This window comes from Zea mays, chromosome 6 (assembly GCF_902167145.1).
Source record: "Zea mays cultivar B73 chromosome 6, Zm-B73-REFERENCE-NAM-5.0, whole genome shotgun sequence".
NCBI classification, from domain to species: Eukaryota; Viridiplantae; Streptophyta; class Magnoliopsida; order Poales; family Poaceae; genus Zea; species Zea mays.
Genome location: NC_050101.1, coordinates 87,661,477 through 87,673,258, shown reverse-complemented (window position 1 = coordinate 87,673,258; position 11,782 = coordinate 87,661,477). Strand labels below are relative to the sequence as shown.

General features: G+C 42.2%; 1 protein-coding gene, 1 non-coding gene and 1 pseudogene across 2 annotated transcripts in view; 1 reads left to right on the top strand and 2 right to left on the bottom strand.

Annotated features, from left to right (window-relative positions):
- Positions 1-1,166: 1,166 nt before the first annotated feature.
- On the top strand, positions 1,167-6,841 carry LOC118471886 (rRNA N6-adenosine-methyltransferase METTL5-like; annotated as a pseudogene).
- Positions 6,842-10,920: 4,079 nt separating this feature from the next.
- On the bottom strand, positions 10,921-10,992 carry TRNAP-UGG (transfer RNA proline (anticodon UGG)). Its single transcript has one exon. It is a non-coding gene; the product is annotated as a tRNA-Pro (tRNA).
- Positions 10,993-11,281: 289 nt separating this feature from the next.
- LOC103629521 (uncharacterized) overlaps positions 11,282-11,782 on the bottom strand; it is a 35,785-nt gene continuing 35,284 nt past the window's right edge. The window contains exon 4 of the mRNA XM_008650617.2: positions 11,282-11,607. Within this exon, the coding sequence (XP_008648839.2) occupies positions 11,561-11,607 (47 nt within the window). The 3' untranslated portion in view covers positions 11,282-11,560. The remainder of the gene's footprint in view (positions 11,608-11,782) is intronic.

Here is an 11,782-nt window from a genome sequence, read left to right as displayed (position 1 = left end):
AAGGTAGGCTATGGTTACGCGGTAAGCATTTTAGTTAGACAATATTTTATTAACAACACCTAATTTACTAATTATAAGTGTATCCCAAAACCCAATTAATCATGAGCATAATGATATATCTCAAAAGCACTTGAGTGAAACCACTTAAGCAAACCATTTTTAATTAGTAGTAGAGTAGGGGTAAGCAAGATACTCGATATCCAAATCCCAAACCCGAACTATCCAAATTTGGATCCGAACTACCCCGAATCCAAATTACCCAATCACAATTCCAGATAACAATTCTAGAAACTAGAATTTAGTTTGGGTAGTTCGAGTAATGTTACTCGGTACCCGAACTAACCGAATTACCCGAAATATCTCAAATATTACCCAAAATATAAGGACATGAAGTAGTTTAGTGCAATATATATATTTTTGAAACAAATTAATATAGATTTATGCTAACTTATTATTTGGTTTGTTCTTAATTAATATAAAGGCATGGTGTAATTTAAAAAATAATTGTTTAATGCTTTAAATGCTACTATTATTCTTTGGAAATGGTTGGTTTACCAATTTTGAGTATATCGGGTAAAATTAGAATCCGAACCCGAATTATTAGGTACCGAAATTTCGGGCAATATTTTTTTAGGGTAAGAATCGGATAGCAATTTTTAATATCCGAATTTTCAATTACCCAAAATTACCTGACTCGAATTTTTTGGATAACCCGAATGTCCAGACCATATGTAGGCATACAAAAATAAGATGTTCCGTCTTAAAGTTTAAGCGGGAAAATTATATCGTCGTTACCGTAGTTTTAAAGAGTTATAAGACTATGGATCGGTTTTAGTCCGCTAAGAGCATCTACAACAATGCCTTAAAGTGGTGTCTCAAACTAAAATATGAGGTTTTACGTAGAAAAAACTACTCCAACAATGCCCCATTTCATAAAATTTGGTTAAACAATTATAGAGCACCTTATTAATTGTCTTAAATATACTACATCATAGTGGACTATCTTATAATATAGATTTAACGCTATTTTATTGGTACCCTAAATTATATAAAATATACTTATTTATAAGTTACATTACATTTTTATAGTTATAGGTCACGTTATTAGAGATGATTTAACAGAACATCCCATTTCTCGTGCGGCCAAGGCCCAGTCCGATGACTCTGGCCAAGGCCCAGTCCGATGACTCTGGCCCTATAACTCTGAGCCCCATCGGAGACTCGGAGTCGGGGGCGCCAGCGTCTCGCCTCGCCGTCAGCAGCAGCAGCAGCTGCACCTCCATTCCACGGCTTCCGTCGTGCGCTTCGTCTGCACCCACAAAGGCGACGGCGACGGCAGGGGGAGGAGATGAAGCTGAAGCAGCTGGAGGGCCTCTTGGGTGGCCTGACCCAGTTCTCCGACCCCAAGGTACTGCTGACTGCGCCACCGCCACCGCCCCCACCTCTTGGGTGGCCTTTCTTTCTTCCTTTCTCGTACCCTGCTCGATTTCGCCTCGCCCAACCCCGACAAAAGGGAGGGGGAAAAGCGGAGGAGTATCTGACTTTTGCCACCAATGGCGTGTTTTTTTACAACGAGATGGCGTTGTTGGGTGTAGCTGGAGCTGGAGCAGTATGCGACGGGCCCTCACATCGCGTCGCGGATGCTCTACATGGTTAGTGCTGGCACTCACGTCCTGCTACGATTCCGATCCTTTCCCGCTTTGTTTCAGGATGCTATGCCTATGTAGGAGTATCTTTCTTTTGTTGGGATAGTCTTGGGAAGCGGCGCCGGGCTTTCTCGTGAGTAGTGGGGCTATGGAATTGGGTGCCGCAAAGTGCAGCTTTGATTCTGAATTAACTGAGCTGATTAAACAGTAGTCTAACGGCTGGAGTTGGGTGGCTTTGTTCCAAGAAATTAACTGCTTCAGTGCCCTGTCACAGAGAAAAAAAAAAGAATCTTGTGACCTTGTCTATGCATGTATTTGTCCCTTTTGATCTCAGCTTTGGCAAAACAGAACACCTATAATTTTCACCATGGCATGAAAGGTTCATCAATGGAACATTTTGAGACTTCCATTGAAGCCTAAACTTGGGTTGGGAATATTCCAATTCTTATTGGCCTGTTTCAACCTATAACTCAACATGGTCATGTTTTGCTTGGCTGTTAGTCTCGTTAAAGTGTATACAGAAGCTTTGAGTGGATAGCCAGTTTGAGTAGATTATTCGATCTTGATGGTGGTGTCGGTCTGGTGCAAGTGGCAATCAGATATTAAAATTCTACTATTACGATTTGATGTTCACTTAGCTTTATCATATTCATGTTGATTTGATAAATAATCAGGCAGAGAATAGTTTCAATGACATAACTGGCAAAGTGGTAGCTGACTTCGGCTGTGGCTGTGGCACTCTGGCTGTGGCGAGTGCTTTACTGGATGCTGAGTGAGTATGTTTAACTTGGTAGTTTTAAGTAACCATGTTCTTTCCTGTGACAATCCCTCTATTGCGTAATGTCTACTTCAATATTTTAAAACAAAAAAACTTCCTGTTTAGTGCTTATGTTTGTAATTTTGCACAGTTTGTTTGCTGATTGATCTAACAAAAAGTGGCTTCCTCTGCAATTGTGTCCTGGTAGATTGTGTCTATTCTTTTTTGTTAGTATTTTTTTAGGGAATCAGGAGGGGCTGACCCCTATTATAAATTTATATAAAGAACAGAACAAGCTCCAAATGAGTTTTAGGAAACAAAAAAGGTAACAAACATAGTAATTGTACACATGTCTTGCAGGTGAAGCTAAAATAAAGAGTAGAATTCCATGTCATAAAATGATTTTAGATAGTGCGTAATTCTTTTAAATGCTCATTGATATATATGTAACCATAAATTAATGGGTATCACCAGTTTGGTGGCTAGTTTCCTTATCATCCATTTATAATGTGAATTGCTATGGTTGTGATTCACAGACATGTTCTTGGTATTGATATTGACCCGACTATCACTTGAACTTGCTCAAGAAAATGCTGCTGATCTGGAGGTATGACAATGTTTTTGTTTTTCAGTTTTCCACTTTAACTATTCCTTTACTCTGAATTGGAGAACCCTTCACTTTATTTCCCCGCTTGTGTTTTAACCTGTTAATGGTTCTGACTTGTATCAATACCAAACTCTGTATAATATTTTAGATTTATAGACAATATTCTCACATATATGTGGTGCAAAATGCTAACCTGCACCTTCCTGTCAAGGCTTGCTGAAAGTTGTGGATAACTGCAATACTAAATCACCTATTAGTGTGTTTTTCAAGCAAAGCTACCAGCTTAGTTGTTATTTCTTGGTAGTAGTATGTTGGATAAATTTTTACCTACCAACTGGTGATAGGTAAAATTAGATATTCTTCAATTTGGAAGTTCTGTTGTCATGTAAAACATAGATGTATGGATTCTATGTTGTCATCCTGTGAGGGGCCGATTGCACATATTTACATGTTTGCAGCCTGTCCACCTTTGTTCAAAATCAGCATGTAGTCTTGTAAGCTGAGTTCAGAGGCCATGTTTGAGTTATTCTATATATTGAAGTCTTCCTTCCAGATAACAACATCATATAATCTGAAGCCAGTGGTAGTTGATAATTGCAACTAATAAAGTTAAAATCAGATGAAAGCTGGATCATTGGGTACACCCAGTTGCGCCATATAGCCATGGGCATTAGTGAATGCAGTTTGTCGATGGTTGACAAAACTTATGTTTGCGCTTGTAGAAATTAGTTGTCCGATGGTGGAGGCATGGGGCCACCTAAATCTTGTCATAACAGAACAGTGCTTCTTTGTTGTTAAATTGGGTGCACCTAAGCAATTATAATTTCGCTTTTATTGGCTTCTCTGATGTTCTTGCATGAAACATAAAAATCCCATGGTCATGTTAAAACACATGTTCATAAAGCAGAGCTGAAAGTAATATTTGGTGACTCTTGCTAAAATTTAAATGACCATTTGTACCTAACTTTATTTTCTCAAACTTGTGAATGACATGTATTTTTTATTATTTTTTGATTTTGCAGCTGGACATCGATTTAGTTTGGTCTGACATAAAGAACTTAAATCTGAAAGGTATTGTTCTTATGTGCTAACATATTCTTTTTTCTGGAATACGCAGGAGAACTGCGCATTTTTGTATTAAGAAGAAAGAGAATAGGGGAAAGGTCCCCATAATACAAAACAATTCCTGAAAGAATACCGGGAATAGGTGAGACCATGAGAACAGACTCGGACCACACAAGGGAGAGCATACTCCTACCACACCCCCTACCACTAGGCCAGCAGCTCGTCTATATGGAAGAGATCAGACAGAGCTTTATCACCAGCCAAAAACCAACATAAAGCCTCCTCTCTATATGGAAGAGACCAGACAGAGCAGCAGCTAAACAGACTCGGACCACACAAGGGAGAGCATACTCCTACCACACCCCCTACCGCTAGGCCAGCAGCTCGTCTATATGGAAGAGACCAGACAGAGCTTTATCACCAGCCAAAAACCAACATAAAGCCTCCTCTCTAGCCGCCCGAAGAGCAGCAGCTAAACTAGGATTACAATTATCAAAAACACACTTGTTTCTATGCTTCCAAATAGTCCAAGCACCTAGGATAACCAGCGAATTGAAACCCTTCTTCAAATGATTAGCCACCTTGTAAGAGCAGATTCGCCACCAATTCTCAAAACAAACATCAATCGTCGCACACAACAACTGCAGCCCTCCAATCATTAGAAGTTGAAACCAGAACTGTCTAGAAAACACACTGGAGATCAATAAATGATTAATGGACTCATCATCTTGATCACAAAGCGGACAACGATCAGGGTGATCCAGTCTGCGTTTCGCAAGCCTATCAGCAGTCCAGCATCTATCATGCTCCACAAGCCAGATAAAGAATTTGCATTTCCGGGGAGCCCAAGATTTCCACACCTTCTCTGCTGGCTCAAACCCAATTGACCCCTGAAAAAGAGCCCTGTACACGGAGCTAGCTGAGTAATCTCCAGAAGCACAAAATTTCGCAAGCCTATCTAGGAAGGACTTAGGACCAGCATGATGCTTAACCGATCGGCTATCGATGCTGCAATTCCCGATCGAACGCGGACTAGCCTCCTGCCACCGTTCAACCTTTGAATGACCCACCGACCGGTGAAGAATGCCACGAGGAGACAAGGAGGTGGAACGAGGTGCCTCAGGGAGAGAGCCAGGCTCAACGGAGCTGAGGGATGGCTCTGTCGCAGCGGCCGAGGACGCTGGGACCGTGAGGATCACCGGCGAGGGCGACACAGAGGAGGGCGCCGGGATCGTGAAGATCGCCGGCGAGGGTGGGACGGAGGAGGAGGCACCTGAGCGAGAAACAAGGGGGCGGGCGGGAAATACGAGCGGACTAGCGGGGGAGCCGAGTGGATGGGCGGGGGAACCGAGCAGACGGGCAGGAGAGCCTAGCGGTCGCATGGCTCCCCAGTGTTTTTCTTTTTTTGGTTATTGAATCTCTAGAACTTTTCCCAACATTATTTGTAAATGTAATAGGTAGTTCGTGTCTAGAAACTCACTTTCAGTCATAGTTTCAGTGTCCTCGCTGAACTTCCTGCAGATTGATCACTAGTGCAAAATTGAACGCCAGTTACTAGTGAAGTAGTGATTTATACTTGTGCACCATTACTGTCACAGCAATGGCCAGGCCAATAAAGTTGATGAAACAGCGTCACACAGAGCAAATGGAACACTTCTAAAAGCATTCTTCTTCCCCTAATTGAACTTTACCTTGTGGCTGAATAGAAAGCAATTTAGTGCAGGCGTCCATGTTGATACTGTTGTCATGAATCCTCCCTTTGGTACACGAAGGAATGGAGCAGACATGGAGTTCCTCTCTATGGCCTTGCAGGTCAGAACCGGTGCTTGTTTGCGACTAGCAGTTTCCTTTGGAAGATGATATTTGACATTTTAAGTGCCCATTTGCTACTGACAGGTTGCTTCTCAAGCTGTCTATTCTCTACACAAGACTTCCACTAGAGAAGTAAGTTCTTTCACAGAACAAGTCCGAATATATAACTCGCGAGATATCCTGGCAATGCCAAATCTTCGTTTATTTTTCTTTCCTCGTGCATTTCACTTTTTTTTTTTTTACTTTGATTGTTCACATTTGTATTCATTTTCGGAACTGTCAGCATATCAAGAAGGCAGCCTTGCGTGGCTTCAATGCCATCAGTGCGGAGGTTCTATGCGAGGTATAATAAGTATATAAACACCAGTCGCTTTTCCTTGCTACCAGGGATGCATTTCAGTGCCTTGTTCCACATTCCTAACATGGCAGAGAGAGCTCCCAAAGAAAGCAACTTGTCTTCTGCTCGTGGGATCATTTGCCCTAGATCCCCTAGTTTTGCTGGTTGTTTTTAATCTACCCTCTCCTCACTTTATTTCCTAAATTTTTTTTTGCAGCTGCGTTACAATCTACCGCGGACGTACAAGTTGCACAAGAAAAAAGAGATCGACATTGCAGTCGATCTGTGGCGCTTTGTTCCTAACGCCCAACGCCGCAGCTAGCGCGCTCGCTATGGGCCGAGGGGCACAGGTGATGGAATGGAACTGAACATGAATGGAAAATGATCAAATGGATATGTGTCTCAAAAGGCTGGACTTGATCGAAGAGATCCCAAGCGTCACGCTTGCTGTGCTTATCGTCTTCTTGGTGCCAGTAAGGGTAGCTCAGAATTTGACGAACTGTGTAGAGTTTTGTGGGCACAGATGATGCTCCCAGTAGTGTGCACAATGAATGCTTTGTATGTATTGTGCTCTATTGCCTGTGCTAACGCTACAGAATAATATTTACAATTAATTTGGTGATCAGTCAGTGGCGCCGCACAACAAAGGGCGTGGCAGGCCGGGGTGAGGAGCCCATGACCGGCCGAGAGAGACCCCCCGAATTGTGAATAAGTTCAGAATTAACAAGGACACAAGTCTTCACTGAGACACAACCATAGTTGAACGTAATACATCACTACTTAATAGAAAAATAGCATCAGGAAGATATCGTTTAAAGTTGTTGAAGATCAAACTTCAGCTCACAGTTCTTTGAAGTAGACTCCACAATCCACGCCATAGCAGCTAGAAAATAGAAACAACATATATGAATTAACATATAACACTTGCTATAGATATTGAGATAGAAACCCTTAGGATATTTATACATAGGTGGGGGGCCTGGCCCACATGGTTAGGAGCGGATCCTGATATGTTGACTTTTATAAATATCCTATGGGTAAATTTTTTTGGAGGTTCCAGATGTTCCATGGATTAGGGAGTAGGCTCCCATATTCCTGTCGAACTAGGCCTTTCTTGTCGTTCATCTCAAATGTATTGGCAGGGAACAACTATCTATCAATTTACACATCTTCAAATATCAATCGACCTTCATTTATTGTCGATTGTATCCAACGACAGAAAACATTGCAATCGTGGCATGAAAAAAAAGGAGTTATGCAATTTACAGTAAGCACGCCTTTTCAATTCATCTGTTAGAGGAATTGTGTGGGACAATTTAATGTTGCCGCTCTAAATAATTTATCAAATATCTTGTCACACTTAGCAACATTGAATGTGAACTTAACTTCTCTTTGTTGATTCTTTTGAACTGACTGCACGGAAGAGCAAGTGGGAAGTTTTGTCCTTAGCTGACCAAACAAGTTCGTCAACATATACCTCTTTTGGCTCATCATTTGAGCTACTACTGTCATGACACGCATTATGATGAGATGGCTCTTGAATTTCTATGCTTCGGCTTTCATAAGCCAAAGCCCGATGATGTAACTAAGCTAGCAAAAAGAACTGGGTGCTACCTAATTTTTCTTTTAAGTATGGACACAACCCATTGAAAGCTAACTTTGCTAACTGCTTATCTGTGACATGGATCTAAAAACATCGATTTTTAGTATCTCTAAACCTTTAGAAACAATCTTTAACGATTCATTGACCCCTAGCCAAAGTGATGCCAGACCAACTAAATCTAACACGTAATCCTTGGAGAAAAAGTGTTTAGGAAACTTATGCTCTAGATCATCCTAGGAACTAATCGAGTAAGGGGACATGCACTATCGGAATTTGGCTCTTTGCCGAGTGCCATATTCTTTGCCGAGTGTTTTTTTTTCGGGCACTCGGCAAAGAAGCTCTTTGCCGAGTGCCACGCAAAAAACCCTCGGTAAAAGAAAACACTCGGTGAAGAAGCTCTTTGCCGAGTGTTTTTTTCCCAACACTAGACAAAGACAATTTAAAAATCACATTTTAGAGCAGTAAATTAATTCAAATGAAACAGTTTTTGACACTCGGCAAAGAACAAAAAAGACACTCGTCAAAGGGCTCTTTGCCGAGTGTCACAAATACAACACTCGGCAAAGAGCTCTTTGTCGAGTGTTTTTTTCCCAACACTAGGCAAAGACAATTTAAAAATCATATTTTAGAGCAGTAAATTAATTCAAATGAAACAGTTTTTGACATTCGGCAAAAAACACGATTCCGGTAGTGATGGCAGCATACCAAGTGAATGCAGTGCCAATAAGAGATATTGAAAATAAGAGAACACAAAAAGCTTATTTGTCGACCAGTTCTCCTAGTTGTACTAACAATTGGACTACATGTTCGTGACTCGTGAGTGCTTCTATCGCTCTCGCTTGCAAATTTGGAGAAATCCGGCACACTAGTCCCTGAAGGGTATGGAACAGTGTCCCATTAGGGTCGTATGGCCAAATATGAATGCCTTGGGGTGGACACACTAACTCCTAGTTTGTCTCGGAACAATTCAGCTAGTTCCTCCTGAATTTTATTCATAGGGCCCGATGGTAACCCACTGGCCCTCGGGCCGTGGGGCTTAGGTGGCCATTTATCGTTATGCTGACCTTCTACCCTAAGTCAATCAAAGATGGCATCCGACTCCTGAGGCATATCAGTGTCGTGTCCCACTACCGTATGGTGTGAGGTGAACCTCTCTAGCTCCCTAGGGGCTAAAAAATATTTTACCCCACACATGGGTGGTGGCATGGTGAGGATTTGATATGTTGTAGGTGGAAGAGAGTAGTGATGCTGAGGTGTGAGGAAAACTAGGTGTTGTGCATAGCAGCCTGCTCTGGATATGTGACACTGGATAGTCCCCACAGGGTTCAGGACGGTCCTCTGTAGGACCGGACAGTTCGAGATTATATCCAGACGGTCTGGTTGTGCTCAGCAGTGACGACCTGTTATGTAGTGAACTCGGTGTGACACCGAACAGTCCGACATGAGGATACAAACGGTTCGTAGTAGGTCTAGATGGTCTGAGATTGTACCTGGTCTATCTAGTACTGCTTAGCGTTGCTGATCTATATTATAATGAAGGTGGTTGTGGAGGTTGCCCTAGATATGAGTTCAACGACATACCATAGAATGGCTTGGGCTTGTGAGGACCCATTTGCAGCCGATGGAGTAGGCACAGATGTCCCAATGCTAGCTTCGTGCAATGGGAAGCTAGGGATAGTAGATTTTCTCGAATACACGTGTTAGTTTTTTGAACGATTCTTCCATCCCTCCAATATATTGCTTTAATTGTTCTTGTTGCAAATCTCTATATTGTCTAAGGGATTGGATGACATCAGAATTACGTACATTGGGAGTTTATAGTGAATGTAGGAGAGACGTAAGCTCGATCTCCTCGTGAAGTGTGATTGGAATTTATCCTTCGCTGCTTCATGAGCCTGATTCATGAGATCTTCAAATTGTTGCTGCTCATCGACCGACAAACTCTCAAGACTCTGCCTGAGGATGTTGTCTTGGGAGACATCAATGCGAATTTTGGAACCAACAATCATGGTCGATCTAATAAATCTTATCTTCTGTCCCCAGCGAAGTCACCAAAGAGTAAGTTAGCGTCTTTCTGGGTCCAATACTAACGATCCCTAGAGCCTGCACATGACATGCAAGACGTTAGGGACTTCTCTGTGGGTTGGTGGATCGTTCGCAGTAGGTCATCGGACCGTTCACGATGGTGCAGATAGCTCCGAGAAGAATTCGGATCCCACCCCCCAGGAGGGACCCATCGGGGAGGAAGGATATTGGGGCTGCCTTACAGACGGTAGGCCACCCAAAGCGCTTCAAGATAACGTAGAGCAGAAGCGAGGTGAAGAAGATTGAGATTGGAGAACTACAACTAGAGCTACACTATATCTAACCTAAGACATGAAGATAAGTAATGTAAATAGATTGTTTTGATTGGATTATGTGTCCAAATCGATCGTATCACTTCATGTTTATAGAAGAGGAGGCCTAAATCTTATCCTAAACAAAGTCCAACAAGATACCAAAAGAAACCGAAAAGATCTTGCAACAAACTAGACCTCTCACCCGAACTGATCTAATCTTGGACGGTCCGAGTTAACAAGGCAACCCGGACCCTCCGAGGACTAGATCATCTAGGATTAACCGTGGACCGTCTAACAGTATCAGCGCTGCGATATATGATGTTCAACTAGACTAAAGACCTTCCGACCCAGCAAAAAAGATAAATCAATGCTTTCCCCAATCACTTTGTACTTGTCTCCACATGAGACAATAAAATTCGTACATACATCATGCTTACCAACTCTACCATCTCATCCCTGTATGATTTTGGCATGAACGGACCAGCAATTCGTGAGCTGAACAGAAACACAGAAATTTTTATGAATCACGAGGACGAAGTCGAGGCTAAGGTCAGGATCACGGTCGGGCTCCATGAGCATGTGGTGGTAAAAGTAGTCGTGCCAGTCGAGGAAGGAGGGACGTTGGTGACGCGACATCATGCTTGTCCCTCAGGCGAGCGCGGCCTTGCGTACTGCGTCGGTGAGCCTTCTCCGCACGGCGTAGGCGACCAGGTGGCAAAAAATATTTTACAAAGCGACGGAAAAATAAAATAAGGGGGCGTTGCGAGAATCGAACTCGCGACCTCTCGCACCCAAAGCGAGAATCATACCACTAGACCAAACGCCCTGTTATGCTAATTTGTTGAGTTAATAATTTATAAATAAAACTATAATAATGTACTGGAGAAAAATCGCAAGCACTGAAGCTGAAGTGCTGCGTGCTGTCTAAATAGGCTGTTTCGTGGTGCTGCGATTTACACAAGTCATGTGGAGTCGTGGAGACCTTCAGCAATCAACAACACACAAGTGATGCAATTTTCATGTCACGGTTGAAATTGATAGGGCCATAGGGGTATGTTATGCGCAAAGGTGAGCTTCAGATCGTTCCAGCGGATGTTTCCTTGCAAAGCCGTTCACCATAATTTCTACATAATGGTTTCAGATTTTCAGTTTTTTTTTTAAGTTTCTGAAACTGAAATGTCATCTCAAACCGCATCCGGTCAGTGGATCGCATCAAATCTAACCACCATTACAGAAAAAAAATTGCTGAAACTATCTTAACAAAAGATAACAATCAATTCTCATGTCACTGTATATATCAGATTATTAGGGGCGTCGATGCTTAAAGGCTCTCTGCTTCCCAAAGATGAATTGCAAAGTGCCAAAGTTGTTAGAAGCTCTACTCCCGTACTCCTCTACGGTTCTGGCGCATCAAACTGTGGGTACTCTATCGCATCTAAACCTGAATTGGCAAGGGAACAAGAAAAAAGAATGACACAATTAGGTACCCGAACTAGGGTTCAGATTAACTAACCACCATGGTATGAAATGTAATCCTCACAAAACAAAGTAGAGCATTACCTCAAGCACAACTGGAGTAAAGTGTAAAAAAAAAAACAGAAAAAAAAATCAAGAAG